The following is a 20,746-nucleotide window of genomic DNA, read 5'->3' as shown; positions in this document are numbered from 1 at the left end:
TATCGATCGCTAGGCTCTGCCTCAGCGCCCATAGTCACCCCAATGGGCAGAATCGATCACTTGGCTGATAATGAACATACTGAAGAAGATGATTGGCAGCCTGTTAGGCGAAAGAACAAGGCCGCAGCCGCCGTTCCAATCAGTGTTAAATACACTGTGATAATTAAGCTAACCTCACCTGGACAACTAGGGACACTCCCCGCACACTGGCTCCACGAAGCTGTTGCCAATGAGCTTCGAAAAATTCCTTTTCACTCTGGCTTTCAAGTTCGGCCTCTTGAAAGAAGCTATTAGTTTGCTGCCGACATATCGCATATGCATACCAGAGACCATCTTATTGGACTGCAGTCTCTGCTAATTTCTGGAAAGGAGACATCTATCCAAGCTTATGAAACCATACGCCCCTGCCAGATCCGCGGTGTCATCTATCGTGCCAACGGGTTAACAAGCGAACAGCTCATGGCAAACCTCACGTGCTACTCGTGCAGGATAAAAATCTCTGCCTCTCCCGTAACCGAGAGTAGAGTAAGCATGAAATGTTTACGGGCCTAATGTCATCTCGGTGGACACCCGAACCGCACCGTACAGGAAGGGAGGAACGCCACCACCCGTTCAGCGCGATGCCTTGCCATTTGGTTTTTTTGAGGAAAGGAAATGGCGCAGTAATTCTCTGCCATCTCGGTGGACACCCGAACCGCACCGTAAAGCAAGGGAGGAACGCCACCACCCGTTCGGCGCGATGCCTTGCCCTTTGAACGCTGCGCTTCTCCCCCGGGCCCCTGTGCACCTGCGCAGCTTTGCTTCGATGCGCGAAGCCCCTAAGAGATCACGTACGACAACGAAGTGTACGTGGCATTTATGTGCTTTTTGCAGGCGTTATTAGAAATCGGAAATTATAATTCCGTGCATTATCAAACGCACAGCGCGACTGATATCTTGATAAACATTCAGAAGGCACTGGCAGCAGTTATTTTTTGTGACTCGTTTGGAGACCAACCGTTGCTTGCATGCCGGTCGCGTAGGAGGGCTTAGAGAGTCTCGTTAAATCTCGTTAAGTCTCGTACGGTGCCCGGATGTTCTCGTTTCAGAGCCCGGATGACTGGAATGCAGTGCCCGGATGACTCGATTTCAGTGCCCGGATGACTCGATTTCAGTGCCCGGATGACTCGATTTCAGTGCCCGGATGACTCGATTTCAGTGCCCGGATGACTCGATTTCAGTGCCCGGATGACTCGATTTCAGTGCCCGGATGACTCGATTTCAGTGCCGGGATGTGTGGATTTCAGTGCCCGGATGAGTGGATTTCAGTGCCCGGATGATGGCTCTCGGTCTCGGCGTGACGTCACCACACTGCCGACAACGGGGGCTAAAAGCATTTCATGCTTAATAAACGCCAGGCCCATGGGCAAGAACGGAGCTGCTCTAATCACGTTTGAGGGCTCCAGACTTCCCCGAAAAATTCATCTGTACAGCATACTCCTTCCGGTGACACCTTATCACTCGAAGTCTATCATATGTGAGACCTGTCACAAAATCGGACACAGGGCAATTTCGTGTCCACTAGTCGACCAACGTCGATGCTCGTACTGCGGTCGCCTTGCACATGGAAACCTCGAGGACAGAACCACTATGACGCAATTGCAGAGATCCCCACGTAGCCACGGACCCAAAGTGCCCTTCTCGGCGGCAGGCCACAAAAACCTTAAGAAATGGCATTTTCCGTCGTATCCGAGTATCGCGACGAAAAGAACGCAAACAACAAGCCGAGATTCTACGTGGTAACTAAACGGTGTCGACGACGGCCCACAAGAGCCCTGTCAGTACACAGCAATCAGCCTTCGAGCCAATTGTGCTTGTTAATCAGGACTTCCCTCCACTACAAAGTCAGCCGTTGCCGAAGACATGAGACAGCGAACCTAAAACTAAACGGCATGGTGCGCACAAGACCTCCACACAATCTGAGAGCAATAGTCAAAGGAATGCCACCTCATCTCTAACCACTGTTTTTGAGCATACCGCGACGGCACCAAAGCAAGCGCACATACATCGGGTTTACGCTGAAACTCTCCGTGATACGCAACGCGGCGCGCGCACGAATCTTACAAAAGATCATTCTCGTACGTTACACTTAGATGAAAACCAGCTCACGCGCATTATCGAACTGGTCACTGCCGATGTAATCAAGCGTATGCTCCCACTCTTGGGAATGTCACAGGTTTCTCCGAATCAAGAGCCCGAAATTGGGTACGCATCATCTTCACTTCCGCGTACCTTTCAGTTTAATAATGGCAGGAATTAGCGCGACACCACATGACATTTTTGCTTCGGACTCTCCTATATGGTTCTTGCAATAGAACTGCCGGGGAATCCGTCGCAAACAAGCGGAACTTCAGAGGAGACTGTCCGTCACGCCAATGCCTCCTCTAGCTATCCTGCTTCAGGAGACTGGCATTAATAAGCCAAATGTAATAGGGTACAAACCTTACTGCACCCCTTCCATAGAGCACCAACGTCCCGGGCCAGGATCGCGATCTGCGGCTCCAATGGCCAATGGGCAGGCATGCATTCTTGTTCTGTCGCGCACTGCCCACACTGAACTAGATACTTCCGCGTGGTGCACGCAGAAGAAGGAGTTAGCGGGAGTATGCCTTAGCTTACATGGCGACCAACAAGCCTTAGTTTTTTTCAATTTATGCGAGATCATCCGGTACTACGACATATCGAGTGGATATATCTTTTTTAGAACACTTCTTAAGGATATATCCCCACGATCGCGTTGTAGTTGGGGGTGATTTTAACGCCATGCACACCAGCTGGGGATATCATCACTCAGATGCTAGGGGAAGGCACCTTTGGCAGCAAATTGTCAGAGCGAAACTGACCATAGCCAACGACCTCACGCTACCCACTCGCCTTGGGCAGCACAAAGGTTAACAAGACACTTCCCCAGACTTGACACTAGTGTCTCATCCCAGTGAGATCCTATGGTCGCGGGCTGATGATGTCATGGGCAGTGATCATTATCCCGTGGTGGTCTCATGGGGCCCTCGAGGGCGAAAGTCATTACAGCGGCAACAACGCCGTCGAATAGAGGAGCACGTCTCATGGGACGATTTTCGTAGGATGCTCGGTACGGTGAACGTGCCCACAGGATTAGACGAGCTAATTACTCAGATCAACGATGCCAAGAAGAAAGCTACAACGAAGCTTTCAGTCAACTTTGAAGCCCCAAAACCGGACTCCCACCTTTTGAGTCTGTGGAATCATAGGCTTAGTGCTCTCAAGGCGTACCGCCGATCAGGACGGACACCCCATCGGAGGCGAGCTCTCACTCGTATCAGTCAAGAAGTTGAGAAGTATACTCTGCTCCTCGCTCTCCAAGACTGGCAGCTGCTGTGCCACTCACTCAATGGAGCAGCTAACTTATCGAAAGCCTGGCACATATTTCGAGCTATCCATGGACGCAAGAAGCCAATTTCCCCTGCCCAATCCATGGCCTTGAAATTGGATGCCTCACCGGCGAACTTAGCTATACAAGCAGGGAAGGTATTTTTTCCTCAACCTGAAAATGCAGATTGCTTGCCTGCGAACCCCCTATCAACTACATCAAACGATTACGACGTTCCCTTCACATTAGACGAACTGGAGGCAGCTGTGTATGACTCCAATTCCAATAGCGCCCCAGGGCCGGATGATATACGCTACTCAGCACTTCTGAACCTTCCCAAGTCACATAAAGTTGCCGTGTTGAAAGAGATGAACAAATACTGGGCCAACGGCGATCTTCCTCTTGCCTGCAAGAAGTAAGTGGTAATACCAATTCCAAAACCTGGCAAGCCAAGTCGAATACTACCGATATCGCTTACGTCCAACCTTTGTAAGGTCATGGAACGTATGGCTCTAAGAAGACTTGAATGGTACTTAGACAAGTACAACGTCCTGTCTCCTATGCAAGTAGGTTTCCGTCGAGGGCTCTGTGCCCAAGACATTCTCAGAAGGCTTCATAACGACGTTCTCTCATACCCTAGCAGCGCACAGCTGCGAGTGGTTGTTGGGGTAGACGTCAAAAAGGCGTTTGATTCCGTGCCCCACTCGACCATACTTTGGCAGCTCCAGGAAGTGGGGATAGGCGGCAACCTCTACCGCTCCGTGAAAGCCTGTCTTGCAGAAAGAACTTTCTCAGTAATGGTTGGAGATACTCAAGGTGAATGGCAACATAACCACACAGGTGTCCCCCAAGGCGCTGCCATAGCACCGGCTCTTTTTAACATTGTTATGTCAGGTCACCCGCCAATGCTGTCGTCGATACCCGGTCTTAATTTTGCCGTGTATGCGGACGACATAACGTTGTGGACTAATTCAGGTTCCCCTGCAGAGCAAGAACTAACCCTACAAACAGGCCTTAATGCCGTCCATGAATACATCTAGAAGTGTGGAATGGAAACCTCTCCGGAAAAAAACAGAGTATGTGGTTGTCTTAAACGGTTCGCGGGTACGAGCCGAGGCCGAACGCAGACTTATCTCTCTTCATTTAGGGCACTCAGTTATCTGCCGGAAACAAACAATCCGTACACTCGGCATGCTTACTGACGAGGATGGAGGAGCCAAAAGCTGGCTTCATAACACGATGCATAGCTGTCATCAGGCGTTACACCTTATGTGCCGCGTTTGTGCGCGTGGATGGGGAATCAAGGAGGCGGGGCTCCGTCAGATTACCTTGGCATTCATAACATCAAAAATCCTGTACGCATATTCGTACACGCGGCTTAACGCAATCCAATGCCTTCAGCTTGAGCGAATCAATCGCAAGGCGATGCGCCTGGTTACTGGTCTGCCGCAGTACTGCCCAGTAGTGAACCTACACGCATGCAGCAAAATCAATGCCCTGCAGGATCTGCCAGAGCACCGATCGCTAGCCCAGCGAGTCCGTCTCTCCACAACGGTGGCTGGCCGACAGATCTTGCGGGCATTAGGCTACAACGTTGACAATTTAGAGCCACTTTCATCCGCTGCCCCACCATGGGAACTGATCGACTTAGTAGATGGTATGGCATTACCAAAGAATATGAGTTCGGCTAATCCTCAAAGGCGCAAAGCTGCCGCCAAACTACACGAGAAGACATCATACAAGCTAGCCGAGGAAGGAGCCATCCAGCTATGCGTCTCTCATAGCCTTAGTTGCTTTGGGACGTTAAACCCCATCAACAAACAACAACAAACAAACCATCCAACTATACACAGACGCCGCTCAGTTTCAACACTGCGCCGCAATAGCTTGTCACGACTCTGTGTCAGAAACCTCTGTAGTTCAACGGCTTTCTGAGGAACACACCGTTACCAATCTCGAACTCATTACCATACGACTTGCCATTACTCGAATAGTAGGAAGACAAGATCCGGCTCCTTGTACCTGCCATGTTTACACAGATTCACAAGCAGCGTACACTGCCTGCCGCGCAGGGGGAGCTGACTATGCCGTTCTTAACACTATTCGAACACAAGCCCGTCGCCTGCGAGAGGAGGGCTACACTGTCATTATCAAATGGATTCCTGCACACGAAGGAATCACTGCAAACGAGAAGGCACAGCAGGCAGCGCGCGCAGCAGCTCTTTCCGCACCTTTGCCTGGATCCACATTCGTTTCCGCTTCTTGGCCCCCTGATGAAGTTGCGCACCCGTCGTCGCCCCGTATGGACGGGGCGGAGACATGGCATCGCGCACAACGCTATCGTCGCAGCATACTTCAGCACTTGGCCAACCCTGAGCAACTATATCGCCGTCCACATAGCGCATTTCGGCAAGTGGAGGCAGTGCTCCTCTGCCGAGACCAGACCGGCCAGCTTCTGTCACCAGCGAAGTTGCACCTCATAAACCCGCGCTTATATCCGACTCCTCAGTGCCCGACATGCCCTGCCCGAGGTACGGCCGAACATCTCCTGTGGAGCTACCCTACCTTTTACGCAGTACTGTAGGGAGCAGTCAAGTCCCTGGGCGGGCTTCCACTTGGAACCCTGCAGGAATGGGTCGATCCGCCATCGCACATCGGGCCATCAGTCGCACTCCGGCTCTGGCGAACTTTTCTTTCTTACTTTTTATTCAGTTACCCTAAAGGCCCGTGTGGGCATTACATAGGGGGGGGGGGGGGGGTACAATAAAAGTTTAGAATACGGAGAAAATACACAAACAGGCGAGTGCACACAAAATTCGAACATGAAGCAAACAGGTAGATGTATGCGGCTCATACAACATTCACAGCCCCAGGAAGCACTTCAGATTGTCGACAAATGTGACGTGGTCAGTGATGGACGCCACGTTTTCCGGGAGCTGATTCCAGTTGCGAATGGCAACAAGAAGCGGTGACTGAAAAAACAGATTTGTGCGGGCGAAAATGGGCTGTACTTTGTGTTGGTCATCCAGTCGCGGAAATACTTGGTTAGCTGGTACTACGTGTAGCGCAGAAAATGGTGAATGACTATGGTAAAGTTTGTGAAAGAAGGACATGAGCTGAAGCAACCTGCGTTTCTCGAGCAGAGATAAGTTAAGGGACTTTTTCATTTCAGATACGCTTGCTGTGCGTGAGTAGTTCTTTACGATGAACCGGGCAGCTTTGTTTTGAAGAGATTCAACTTTATTTATTAGATAGGTCTGATGTGGATTCCATATAAGCGACGCGTATTCGAGTTTTGAGCGGATTAATGCAGTGTATGCCGTAAGTTTTGTAGACGAGTTGGCCAGATGCAAGTTGCGCCTAATGAAGCCAAGCGGTTTGGATGCCTTGCTGACCGTCATATCTATATGAAGGTTCCATGACAGGTTGGATGATAAATGAACGCCTAAATACTTTATGTTGGACACTGATTCCAGCTGGGCATCGTTTATACTATAAGTATAGGACTTCGGCTTGATCGTCGTGAACGTGATGGCTTTCGTTTTTGACACATTAATCTCCATTTGCCAGTCTCTGCACCAATTACCGAGATTTATGAGGTCCCCTTGTAAACAATAAGCATCCGTAGGGTTATTGATTTGTCTATATACCACGCAATCATCTGCAAATAAACGGACTGTAGAGCACAGGTTATTACTGATGTCATTTATGTAGACTAAAAACAATATTGGTCCGAGCACAGAACCCTGTGGCACTCCAGATTTCACGGAGGCAAGTGGAGATGAATGGTCATTAACGAAAACGGACTGGGTGCGGTTTGATAGAAAATTAGATATCCACTTGACAACCTTCGTGTTTATATTTAAGCATGCAAGTTTTCTAATGAGGCGCTGATGTGGAACCTTATCAAAGGCCTTTCTGAAGTCGATAAATATCGCATCTATTTGGCACAAAGAGTGGACGGCATGATGAACATCGGTAATTAATTCATAGAGCTGTGTTTCGCAAGATTTACCGCGCAAAAATCCATGCTGGTTAACGAAGAAAGTCTTGTCGGTCCAGGTAATTTATAATAGCTGATGAAATAATGTGCTCCAGTAATTTGCAACATGTGTTAGTTAATGATATAGGCCTATAGTTTGTCAAGGAAGGCCCAGGCCATTACTTCGCGGAGCCGACCTCGGGACGACACTACCTCGAGGAAGAAGCGGACACCGGTCCCCCACCCGCATTCCGACCTTCACCCCTACTCTCACCCCCACCCTTAACCACTCCCCCACCCCAACCTCCATGAAGCACCTTAGTTCTGTCGCAAGGTATCGGCCTACTAAATGCAGAAATAAAGACGTTAAAAAATAACTGGAAAAGACGCTTGTCTAGCTTGTGCTGGCGAGGCTCGTCGTCGACAAAGCGCAGCTGTGCTCTTCGCCCAGCGAGAAGCCGGTCGGCGGCGAAGCCGGACCTGGGATCAGCGGCGCCGGCGAAAGGCCAAGGGACCGAACATCCAAAGTTAAGCGCAAATCAGGCGGCGAAGCCCATCCGCCGGCTAACGCCGATTGTTTTACAGGACTGTTCCCATATTTAGCCATATTTTAGAGCGCACCTGTTAGAGGGGCACTAAAGAGGGTTCTGAAAAAAAATCACTCTCGATTTTATTTTGTTTCTCTCATCTTCGTCCATAAACAGTTTTAGCCGTAGACAACGTAGCCGCAAACTTACCTTCTGGAAATCAAAATACGAGGGTACTGTTAGCTTTCGTGGGATTCAACTTCATCACCCAAGGATGGCCAGTAATAACATTACAGCGCATGAAGAAGCCCAAGGGAATTTTTATACTCTTTTTGGAAGCAACATAAGCAAGAGTTTAAAAAAAACTGATACGGATATGTTGGTTCAAGACAATATCACCGAAATAACAAGTCCGAGGCAAGCGGACTATGCTCTCCCCTCGCCTGCTGGATGAGTGCAACTAACAACAACCCTTATTGTAACGAGGCAACATATACAAAGGTTGCATACACATAAACAAACAGAAAACAACGAACCTCAATGGCGGCAGAGAAAAGTTAACTGCTATGAGTTCAAAAGTTAACAGCCATTGATAGCATTCAACTTTTCACTGCCGCGATTGTGGTTCCTTGTGTTCTGTTTCTTTATATTGTTACGAAGAAGACGAAGCTGGCAGTGGCGCGGGATGGAGCGCTCGCGCTAGGCCACCGGCCATTAATCATCTCTTATCCATCGTTCACCACGCCTCATTCTTCGCCTGGCCGCCACGTTACAATATGTATGCAATCTTCATATATATTTCCTCGTTGCAATAAAGCCTTCTTGTTAGCAGCGCTCGTGTTGTGTTGCCTTTCTGTCGTCCCGTTTATTGCGCTAGCTGTTTGCATGGATAACCAACGGGCCCAAATTCACGCGTTAACGGATCGTAGCTTTTGGTATCCCCGAAGGCTGGACAAGTAGGCCCTACGAGGTAAATTTTCGAAATTATGGTCGTACTATGAGTGGTGCCGTAAAATCTGCGATAGCAGTCGGGAACAGCGGTCGGGAACGGTGACAGGTCTTGGCAGGGCAGCCAGTCGGACCTCTCGGGCACCATGGGGTAGGGAGACGCTCAATGCTTTGAAGATGCCAGCACAGTTTCTTGCTCCAACCTATGCTCCAATTCGGCGCCGGCCATGTTGAGCCGGTCGGGTGCTAGTCATCGTGGTCCGCGTACCACCGCGGTGGCTCAGGGGATACGGCGCCCTGCTGCTGGCCCGAAAGGCGCGGGTTCGATCCCGGCCGCGGCGGCTGAATTTCGATGGAGGCGAAATTCTAGAGGCCCGTGTACTGTGCGATGTCGGTGCATGGTAAAGAACCCCAGGTGGTCGAAATTTCCGGAGCCTTTCACTATGGCGTCCCTCATAACCTGAGTCGCTTTGGGACGTTCAACCCCAATAAGCCAAACCAATCATCGTGGTCGACTATGAAGTGGCGGTCATATCATGTCGATGAACGAATTACATCGTGCAACCGCCGGAAAGTTGAGCGTTCGAGTCACGTCCGGATCCCCAACTGGTGGAATAGACGATGCGCCCACATGAACCAAATCAGTGACGCGAGGCCGGAAGATAAATGCATTTTATTTCCATTTTCCAGATATTAGAGCAGCGGCCTGAATTAATCCCATTTGTGGCACTAAGGAGGTCGGCTACAGCGGTAAGCAGAGGAATCCTGCTTGATTAAAAATTTCACGATAAATTCGCGCTTGTTTCTCGATGGTGGCAACCTTGTGTAAGCGAAGCAGTCTTTAATTTATGTAACAAACAAGGCAAGGAAGAAATAACTGCTGGGCGTTTGAAACGTCCGGCGTGACAGCGGAGCGGTAAGCGGTCGACACCAAGTGGTTTGAAGACAATCTGAAACCAGGGACATCAGCGATGAAAGCTTTTATGTAACGCAAGAATGAAAAAAGTAGAAGGTCATATTTCGCAATTAGCTCTACAGCCAAGAGAGGCCCGGTGACTGTCATGCTGTTTGCGTGCGCAGAAAACAAGCAAGCTTGCCAGTGGCTGTCCTTGAGTTTCGCAGTTAAAACTGCCCTTCTGTGCGTTCGTACTTCAAATTTCATTAATCGTGTTATAAGTTAAACGTGAATGCAGATTTCTAATTCTTTGTCTAGACGGACAGCGAGGACAATGTAGCTTTTCTTTTTCTTTTCACCACACATGGCTCGTTTATTGATAACCAGCGGATGGAACACATGAAATAAATACCACGGCCATCTTAATTGGCAGGAAGCTGTGATCAATTTCTTTTCATTCAAATATGACTCTCCATCCGGCTGACTGGCCTGATTCCAGTGACAGCGAGAGAACGGGGCAGTAAGGAGCTACAAAGTGAATCATAATTAAATGGAACCAGAATGAAATAATTATACCACCCTCTCCATGGATAATCAAGCCCCATATCTCCATACAGAAGGGCCGTAATAACACCTGTCCTTACAGAGGCAGTCATGCACGACACTTTTCGCGATTGAAATCTATCTTTGAGACACGCGTGCTAAGGGGTTTTTATCAACGAATAGTGCATGCCTCATATTAACATCAGCCTTTCTAGTGTCGGCAAGCAAGTTTTTACTATAAGCGTGGCGCCTCCCAATCACTGCGCTATAATGGCAATGAAAGCGTTTTGCACAACGTGGAAACTTCATGTTCTGAAGCTGCCTCTGTATTCCTTAAACCAGAAAATGACTGAAATACACTTAACGGTTCTTCTTTCTCGTTAGCGCGTTAACGAGTTTTGCAGTAAAATTCTGTCTAGAACGCTTGAATGTGCCAGTGAGCCACCCTAGCAACGGAGCGAATGAAGTGAATCCGCGTGCCGATCCTTGTTGCATTAATCTGCTGCACCGCCACAGCGTGGCATGCGATGATTAGGTGAAAACTGCCGATTCTCTAAAAAAAACCTAAATGTAAGCTTGACCACTGCGCACAAACCCGTCTACCTTAACGGCATGACTCATCGTACAACGCAAGTTGGCTGGAACACTGCAGGCCTGTCGCAAGCGGTATACCATGCACACTCCTGGCGAGGAGTAGCTTGGCCCAGCTGCGCTTCGTCCCATCGTCGAGTGCGGCAGGTGTGCTGCGCCTGTCAAGCAGGGTCCTGGCAGAGCTGCGTTTAATGCGTTTATTGCGACTGCAGGATTGTAAAGAAAAGATGCGCGCGATTACTCTGGCTCCAGCAGTCTAAGAGCTGCGTGTTTTATGCGAAGCATATTAACGTAGGTTTGGGGCCTTCGCGCGACGCCCGGCGGTGGCCACCATTGACCTTGAAGTGAGATCACATGATGTGACGTCACGTGATGACGTCACACCGGCTGCAGATGGGGCCTCATATCGCGCCGTCGGGCGTCGCCGGGTGGAGGCCTCCACGCTTTGGTTCGCGCCGTCGCGCGCGACGCGGCGGCGGCGCCACCATCGCTGCATCACGTCATATGTGACGTCACGCCAGGGATGAAGCGGCGCGCGCCCGCCGTCGCGTCAATCTCTGTGCCCGCAACAGCGCCAGCGTCATTGCGCCGGGCGTGTATGCGGTCAAGATGCCTCCAAACGCTAAGGACGTTAATAATAAGAATGCAAAACGAAGGCTGGTTCGCATCCACTGGGGCTTAACCTTGATAAGCCTCCAACTTTTTTTTTCTGCCCAAAAAGAGGGTAGTACACCATGCCAAAGGCGATTTGCTACGCAGGCAAGCCGGTTTTCGGAGGTTCCATATGGCGCGTGCCGACAGCGCCCTGAACGGAACGTCCTCGCCCAGCAGTTCACTCTGAGCTCGAGCGGCGCCCTCGAGCTCAGAGCTGACCGATGGTATTGGTCATGGCACTCTGAAGTGTTGATTTTATTGGGCCAAGCGAAACATTGCTGTCACAGGTTTCCTTCCATTTTATAAAGGTGGGTCAGTGGTTATCTCACAGAGTGCCAGATCCGACTCACAGAAACCTACTTTGGTGTTTAAACACGATGTCAAAACAATTGGGTAGAAACTGCGTGAATTGAGACGGGAACAAATTTAAGACACACAAGGACGTGCCCTGACTTTGAATTCAAGTTTACTGCTTGTCCCGCGGAAATATATGTGACCGGCGCAATCAACAAATGAAGAAATATCAACAATCAGCTGAGAAGATACGCACCAACAACTACTGACGACGACAACTGGGGCGCCATTTCCTTCCCGTTATCGCCACGCTGCCCCGGCCCCCTCCAGTATTCGAGTTACAACCAAATGTTCGCGCAGTCGTTCCTCGTATTCCCCTCGTAATAAGCCGCCGGAGCTTCTGGCGGCGAATGGAGTCGTCGTTCTCTCTTCTCGGTGCTCTCTGAAGCTTCTTGTTCGCGCTCCTCGACTGCGCGTTCCTCCGGCGACTTCACCATTCGCCTGTTCGTTTCGCCCTTCGCGTTTCTCGCTCTTCATTAGTTTCCGCACCCAGTTTAATGTCTTCGCTGGAGCTATTCCGCTTGACGCCTCGCTGTATCTACTGGATTCTTTGACTGACTTTGGCGCTCTTCTTTTTTGCTTTACTGTTAACCTCGTCGTGCATGCCCTTCAGCTTCGGAATCTGTCCAAGAACAGGCTTAGTCATTGATGAACTGTTTGCTGCACTGCACCTTCCTCCGGCGTCTTCATGCGTCGCCTTTTTTTCTTGCATCTGAATATGTCCACAACCACGTTTATCGCTCTTCATCTTTACACCCTTATCCAATCGGCTATAGCTGCCCCCACGCCTTGCTACCCACGGCTGCAGCTGGCGCGAATTTCCTCCGAGACTTCAAGATGACGAGTGAAAGCTTTTCCGCTAGGGACCAGTCAAGTGCTGGCCACAAAACGCAAGAGCGAAATCAAATTTAAACACACAATGAGAAAGCGATTGATGTAAAACCAAAATATACAACTAAAACTAAGGCAGGTATGTCGCATCTCGTTCTATGATGACCTGGGCACTTTTTTCAGCTTTATTACTTTTATGCAAATAAAGACTCAGAACTGAAAGCTGCGAAAATAGTTTCATAAGGACCCTAGCAACCTGGGGCCATTTGTTTGGTATATGGCCAGCATTGTTTCAGGCAACCAGCGCGCGACGACGGGTAGTCACATCTCTTTTTGTTTCAGCAACAATAATATCAGACTTCTACAGTGTGAAGCACGTTATCTTGACGCCGAGTACTCTTAATTTGCGCATTTCACAGCGCATTCAAAAACTGCCTCACATCTGCTCTAGGAAATACGCAATAGCTTGATTAGAACATAGCCAGAATCGCAAACAACGCGTTTGATTGCTGCCGGCCTTTGAGGGGCATTGTTGCGATATATAGCTTGAAGGTCATGCCTTCTATGATCAAGTTTTTCCTTTCGTGGCAAACGTTTATTTTGAGCGTAATTTCACTGAACTACTTTAGCGTAGCGGTTCGAGTCCTTGGCACAAACGACGAGAATTTGCCACCAGTAAACCGCCCCGTAGCAGCGAGGGCGGCTAGGACCCCGAGACTTCAGAGCATTCCGCCTGGTCCGGCACCGCTGAGGCAGCCTGGCAGTTACACCCGCGTCGCTGCCCATTTGGTTACATGGGAGGCCGGACATCGCGGTGACAGCAATGAGGAGAGGCCGGCCGCTGACAAACGCCGGGCGATGAAGTTCAGCCGCATGGCGACAATGTAACCAGTGGCTGCGATCTCAAGCAGGACGGCGAAAACAGCGAAGGCCCGCCACAAGCTAACCGTGTCCGTTTTGATCGATTGGAACACGCCGCCCTGCGCGGAAGTTTCGGGCGTTCCGGGCTCGTCCTCACTAGACGGGGGCTCTCGTCGCAGCTCCGTCTCGTCAGGGGACGCCTGCGGAACTCCATCGTCCGCGGCCTCTCGGAGGCCATCTTCCACAGAACGATTTTCGCCCTTCCACCTGGGCGACCACATCTTCGATGGTGCTTCTTTCGGCACCGGTCGCCAGTCCTCTGTCCGGGGAGCGTGTTCGCCAAATGCAGCCGGTACAGCCAGCGATGACAGCGCCGCCTACCGGCAGGTAGCAGCCACATTAAGGCTGGTTATAAATATTCATTCAGAACGACGGCTTGACATCGCCGATATGGCGCAGTGGATTAGAGGCACGTGTTGAGTATGGAAGGTCGGCCGTTCGACTCCGCTCTCTGTACTGTAATTTTATTGTTTTTTTAATTTCATTTTTTACCATGTTTTCCCTTTTAGGTCGCAAATCGTGATGCTTAGTGGCATATAACGCCGTTTAAGAGGATTTATTATCCCTTTTAGGTAAGCCGTTGTGACAATCTTCAGTCAACCTGATCAATTCACCGTGGTTTCAAGCCTTGTGGCTGTACAGGCTGCAGTTGGCGAATACGCGTCCGGGGAAGCTCTGCGCCCGTTTCTGAGCTTGGCTCGCGCAGATTGCGCGCATGCATTGGCAATCGTCATCTTCTTCTTCTTCACCATATGAAAATGGCACATACCCACGCGGGGGATTGCATTGTCGTTCGCTTTCTTCTTCGAACGAAAGCCATGAAAGCTGGCCAGCGGCGCTTCCCAAGTTCTCCACTGAATACTTCTCGGCTGCGATCGCTTAGAAAGTTATCGCTTTATTCTGTAGACTGCGGTGGAGTGTAGCAAGGGCGGCACTAGGAGTGAGGCAGTGAGAATTAGAAATTGGGGTAAACTTAGGTAGTGCATGGGCGGAAAGGAAGAGCACGGAATTCAATATTTTAACGCATGGGAGGCAAAAACGGTTTTTTAAGAAATGGAAACTCAAACCAAAAAGATTAAGGCCATTGTCCAGCATTGATTGCATCTGTGGGAAGCGAGGAGAGGTCTGACAAAGAGGCAGAGGAGGCAGAAGCCGAACAAGAAACTAAAGAAAAGAAAGCAGAGCTTACGGAGCATTGGTATTTGCTCAAGGGCTCTTGATTGGAGCTACTCATTTCGGGCCCCTGACTATACCCCTATTTTTGTAGCTGAGTTTCTGGCCATTGAGTAGGCCTTAATAAGGATTCCCTGCAGTATCACTCGGGTTATTATACTCTCAGACAACCTTTCTGTTTTGGCAGCGCTCGAAACCTCGAGTGATACTCCTATGAGCCGTTCCCTTCAATTTTTTATTCCTCCACATGTTTCAGAAGTACGTTTTCACTGGGTCCCTGGGCACTGTGGCATTGTTTCTAATGAGAGGGCTGATTTTTTAGCAAAGTCTGCTCTTGATGGTTCTATTGTCCCTTTCGTCCCAAATACTGTTCACTTGACTCTAGCACGCTTTCAGCGATTCCAGCGTTTCCACACCTTGAGCCATGAGCCTCTCCTCGCTGCTGCGGATTTTCAACACCTGGTATTTCCTTGGAGTGTGCGGAGGTGCAGTTCGAGGCAATGTGAGGTGTCCATGACCCTTTTGCGCTGCAGGATACCGCGGCTAAATCTTTATTTATGCCGATCGGGGTTTTCGATATCCAACCTTTGTGAGTCTTGTGGCGAAATTGAGTCTATAGAACATTTTTTCCTCTCCTGCCGGCGGCTCGCTGCTCTCCGTAGAATTTACTTCGAGATCCCCCTCGCTCGGCTTGGGCTTCCTCTATCTATTCCGATTCTCTTATCCTTCGGGGCAAGCGCCAAGGGATATGCCCCGAAACGAGTGTTCGATTCTATTCACGATTATATAATTTCATCTGGTAGATTCCTCTGCTAGAATGTGAATTCACAACTTTTCTTTCTCCGTATTATTTGTTTTGTACAAATTCTAGCTCTGCGTCCCAAAATTTTAGATTTTAAAATACTCCATTCCCTGTACATGAGTGCGTTTGTATCCGCTATGCACCCTGGCCAATCCCCCGCCGTGGGTATGTGCCATTCAGCCCGAGGACATCATCATCATCATTATCCGGAGCAGTGTGTCTCGAATTTAGCACAGCATCTGCGACTCTTTTAGTGGTAGAATTGCTCTCATGGTATTTGGTTCATATCGAGATGACTGATGCACCAAGAAAGAGCAAAACAGCACAAAGCAAATCATTTGAAACCTGTAGACAACTTCAAGGGGAACGAAAGTGAGCTAAATGCAGAACTTAAAAGTGGATACATAGAGTCAGAAGGTGTCGGTTTAGAAATGGAAGAATACACGGGAACAGACAATGAGGGAATCTACGAGGAGATCTCAACCTGGTAGGTGCGTGCCGCTTTCGTGCACAGGAGGAGGGATACCTGCCCTGGCGGATATCGTATGAGCATCAAAACGCTAGCTAACTTGGACGAAAAGTGGCTGGAATCTATCACGGAATCCTTTAGCGAATGCTGGTCAGTAGGAACACTTCTTCAGGAATGGAAGACAGCAGGAATTATGCTTATTCTTAATCCTATATAGAGATCATTATCAAGAATTTGAGGCCAATATTGCTAAATTGGTGCACCTTCATGGTGATGGAAAGAGTAATATACAAAAGAATTTATACATTTAGATGAAAGTGGCTTCTTCCCAAACGCGATGATTGGTTTAAGTTCAAACCTTTCGACTCAAGATGTACTTTTACAGTTAAAAGAATTGATCTACAAACTTAGATGCTATCAGAGCAGGGCAATTTTAGCATTAGATCTCAAGGTGCCGTTTATAATATTGCCACCCTTATTTTAGACACTCTACTGGCGCCCCCGTGCGGTCTATCTTCGTACATGGATTGCTACCCAGCGACCGCCAAAATGTGACCGGAGGGTTCTCACAGTACTTGGCAAGAGCACTGAGCAGAGCACATGGAGGAAAGAAAACTAGGAGGGAGCATGACGTCACAATCGTGAAGCCTAGTCATAAAAAATATAATGGAAAGCATCATGGGAAATAGGCCCTCACGTGACAAGGCAGCGGTAGCTCTTAGCCGGATTTCGGTTTCGCTCTCTCGCTCTACGAGCAACTGCGCGACCATCTACATGTGTTCACTGACGGCTCCGTAGTGAGCACAAACTGCTCGCTCCCCGCAGCGGCCACCATCCCCGAGCGACGCGTGCGCTGACTGCGGCGCAGTGGAGACATTGGAGCACATGCTCCTTCGCTGTGCCGCTTCTGCAGTGCCGCGTCCCGAGATGCTTGCGGCCTACAGGGCGCTGGGAATCATCCCGGACAGTCTCGAAGCGCTCCTGTGGCCGCGCGGCAGTGCGCGCACCCGTGACAGGAGCCTCTGTGCGTTCATCGAGTAGGCAGGCTTGACTTCCCGCTCGCTCTTCGCCAGGTAGTGCACGCGTGACACGAACGCTCCGTGGTTGCTACATCGGACGGTATACGCGGCCGGGCGCCCCACCCCGGCCGCTAGTGCAATGTGCCGCGCGCGCGATTAGTCCGAGACAGGACGCTACGTGCGCGCGGCTATGTACATACAGTTTACTTCTTTTTGTAAATGATTGTGCGCAGTGGCCGGGAGACCCCGCGCAGGGGCAGACGTAAAGCAGCCCGCACTCTCTCTCGACAGCGAGAGAGAGAAATACTTCACTGCTGCATTTCACGTCGGAATCGCGTATGTGCGCGAGCGTATTCGGCGCGACTTGTGCCTCGAGAATAGCATAGAACGGCGGGCCCATGGGCGGGCCGAAGTCCGCCTTCCCGAGAAATAGAATCTTGCGCAGCGCGCCGGAGCGCTCGTTAAACACGTCCGTCCGGCGTGAGCGCTCTGGAAGCCACTGCACCCTCTACAGTGCACCCAAAAACTGAAAGAGTGTATTCAACAGAAGTGTTGAGACGCGGAGCCTTCAGACAACCTCGAGCTCGGTACGCATTCCGCCAAAGCTGCAACACAGGCGCTGCGCTTCTGCGCTTCATCAGAGCACGGACGTTCACTAAAAAGCACCGCTGATTGGCAGTCTGGTAACTGTGGAGGAGGGCCTATTTCCCAAGAGTCAGTGCGCAAAAGGGCCCTCGGCAGCGGCGTCAGAGGAGAGAGCTTGCAGAGGCTTAGCGCGCTCTCTCCTTGTTTTTTTCTTCCTAAATGGCAGAGCACAGCCGACTGACTCTAGAGCTCAGCAGAAGACGACGAAGTCCGGCGCGCGACAAAGGACGAAGACAAACCGCACGGGGGCACATGAAGAAGAAGAGACGTGGCTTCTTCACGCTGTCTGCTTACCTCTTGTCTCTCTGAGCCCGCTGAACGAGAGCGGAACATGGTCAAGGACTACTACCAAGTGCTCGGAGTAGACAGGAGCGCAGGCGACGAGGACATCAAGAGGGCCTTCCGGAGGTTGGCGCTCAGATACCATCCCTACAAGAACAAGGCTCCCGACGCCGAAGAGAAATTCAAGGATATAAACGAGGCTTACAGTGCCTTGACTGACCGGAAAAAGCGCGAGGCCTACTACAGCTCAGGCGGCAAGGGCTACCGGAGCGGATTCTCTTCCAACACCGGCAGTCACTTCAGACCGGAGACATCCTCCTTCAGTCATCACTTCAGCGGTGACCACCAAAGGACATCCGGTGAGTTCTTCAGCAACTTCCGTCGACGTAGCGATCCTGCCAGCGCCGATCAGCAAGCGTTCGGTTCTAGCGGCACGTTCCAGCAGACATTTGGGCCAGGCAGCAAATTCCAGCCGACGTTCGGTCCTGGACGTACTTGTGAGCAGACATTCTGTCCTGGAGGTACCTTTAAGCATATGTTCCGAGCCGGCGAGAGCTTTCAGCACACCTTTGGTTACAACTGTGGAACGTTTCAGGCGACCTTTCGTTTTGGCAGTGGGTCTGCGATGTTCTACCACTCCGGCAGCTCCTCCTACGGCGGCGCACCAACCGGTTCCCAGACGCGTTCAACGGTGCCTTCGTCTGGCCACACTGCAAACGGCTCATCAGATAGTGCCTACTCTCGCCGATCAACAATGTCCTCTGCCACAGGGATTTGCAACCAACGCGAGCAGCAGGTTTCTGTGGTCGAGCGGGAAATTTTCGTGACCCTGGAGGAATTCATCCACGGCTGCGCGAAGAAGGTGAAGATCGCTTGGAACATCGAAGCACCGGACGGCCACATCGTGAAGCGTCATGAGAAGCTCGTCCAGCTCAACGTGAAGCCTGGAGTGCCTTCAGGGACCAGGCTGGTCTTCCAATGCCCCGGAGAAAGGACGTCAACGGGCTCGCCTCCGGCTATTGTCTTCGTGATTAGCGTAAAGGAGCACCCCCTGTTCAAAAGGGACGGAGCAGACATACAGTACACCGCATATCTAACACCCTGGCAGGCTCGGTGGAGCTCGAGGATTGACATACCTACCTTGACGACGGGTAAGATCTCACTGCCCTTGAAAGCACCTGTGAGCTCTGGAACAGTGAGACGCATCGGTGGTCAGGGCTTGCCTTTCCGTGGATACTCCAAGGGGCGTGGCGATCTCATCGTCATATTCCGGGTGCTCTCTCCGGCCGTCTAACTAATCACCAATAAGAGATGCTGCAGATGGTGCTGGGGCCTTGCGCATGGACTTAGCGAAACTGAAACCATAAACTTAATAAAGGCTTTTATTTTGAGCACGATTACTTACACATCACCATGTGTGAAATGGAAGAAGAGGCGAAGAACAAGTTGGACGTCATAATACTCAAATTATATAAAAGACCGCTTGTTAACCAGGTAAACGAGGAATAGAAAAAATAATATATATGGGCATTCAGAACACTGCAGACGAAGTTATAGAATGCCAATCGATATCGCAGATGATACGGATATCAGGAAGCAGGACAAAAAGGGACGTAGTCGATAGAGTAGGCCTCCCATACATTTTGTCTACGGAGGACACAGAGAACTTCGAAATCCAGCTCAGAAGCAAGAACGAGGTGCAGCCCATTCCGAACAATATGCACCCCGAATTAAATAAGAAAACTAGAATTGCTAGGACGAACGCCATTAGAACATGGGGCTGGTTGGAAGAGCAATTTAAGTGGACATGACAGGACCGTTCAACAGAATATCAGCCATGGCATGCACGGATGCGCAAGAGAGATTAGTTAATGCAGCATCAATTCGATGCCAGGGAATCCTAAAGGCGGAGGAGGCGGCAATTGCTTTAACGATGGTTTCTCAGAAGGCCTCCTGTGGAAATACAGACTCCTAAATTGCATGCAGTAACTATGCCAGAGGAAGGATGGATAAACACGCAGACAGAATACTGAGTCCTAAATAAGATAGACTTTAATTCCATAGTCATGTGAACTCGAGGACACTCTGTGGATGTTGTAAACGAAGGCGCTCACGCTGCTGTCCGCGCCCCATTACCCCGGGTCCCCCATTAGGAAGGACAAAATTATTCAGAACCTATATTAACCTATAGGCATTTACTCCAACGCTCGAGCTTAAAGAAGAAAATACACGCCGAACCACGCAACAATCTAATGAGAAAGCAAGGGGTCTGTGACGTTCGCTGAACTTATTGATGCGCCATTCAGTCTCCAGCACAGAGTGTATGACGCGAAGTAGCAACTTTGACATGTTCACCTGTCCCCGGTTGGAGGGTAACCAAATTCGTGGGACCGCGGACGCACTACAGAGGCTCGGTGGCTGCTCTGTTGTTGCCGGCGGCACCGCCGCCAGAGCGCTCGTTCCGTCTCATCTTGCCTTCCTACCACATATTTCTTTCCATACGAAGCTTTGTGCAGTGTTCAGTGTTTGAATGGCTGCAATCGTCATTGTTGTGGCCTGTGCATGTTTTTTTTTGCGTCTTCTCGTTTCCATACGTGGCAGTCATTCACTATGCTCATGTACAAAGGGCAAAACGCTTGCCTAGAACACGTTCAGGGCGTGTTTCAGGCTGATCACGCGATATCCAGCGATAACATTTGGTTAAAAATTGTCTGTATGTAAG

The 20,746-nt window shown here is 50.2% G+C and overlaps 2 protein-coding genes across 2 annotated transcripts; one reads left to right on the top strand and one right to left on the bottom strand.

Moving 5' to 3' along the window:
• Positions 1-6,152: 6,152 nt before the first annotated feature.
• Positions 6,153-7,361, bottom strand: LOC149356399 (uncharacterized). The gene has a single exon (XM_089577772.1). It carries the CDS (start codon positions 6,949-6,951, stop codon positions 6,250-6,252), a length of 702 nt encoding a protein of 233 aa, XP_089433898.1. The 5' UTR covers positions 6,952-7,361; the 3' UTR covers positions 6,153-6,249.
• Positions 7,362-18,073: 10,712 nt separating this feature from the next.
• LOC149356398 (dnaJ homolog subfamily B member 4-like) lies at positions 18,074-19,318 on the top strand. Its single transcript, XM_089576333.1, has one exon. The coding sequence runs from the start codon at positions 18,074-18,076 to the stop codon at positions 19,316-19,318; it is 1,245 nt and encodes a 414-aa protein (XP_089432459.1).
• The last annotated feature ends 1,428 nt before the right edge of the window (positions 19,319-20,746 follow it).

The sequence above is a fragment of the Amblyomma mixtum genome, chromosome 3 (genome assembly GCF_055824585.1).
Source record: "Amblyomma mixtum isolate Tamu chromosome 3, ASM5582458v1, whole genome shotgun sequence".
Classification (NCBI taxonomy): Eukaryota; Metazoa; Arthropoda; class Arachnida; order Ixodida; family Ixodidae; genus Amblyomma; species Amblyomma mixtum.
This window is presented reverse-complemented; position numbering and strand designations above follow the sequence as displayed.

Coding starts and splice junctions, on each gene's coding strand:
- LOC149356399 (XM_089577772.1), bottom strand. CDS start 6,951: ATGGAGATTAATGTGTCAAAAACGAAAGCCATCACGTTCACGACGATC.
- LOC149356398 (XM_089576333.1), top strand. CDS start 18,074: ATGGTCAAGGACTACTACCAAGTGCTCGGAGTAGACAGGAGCGCAGGC.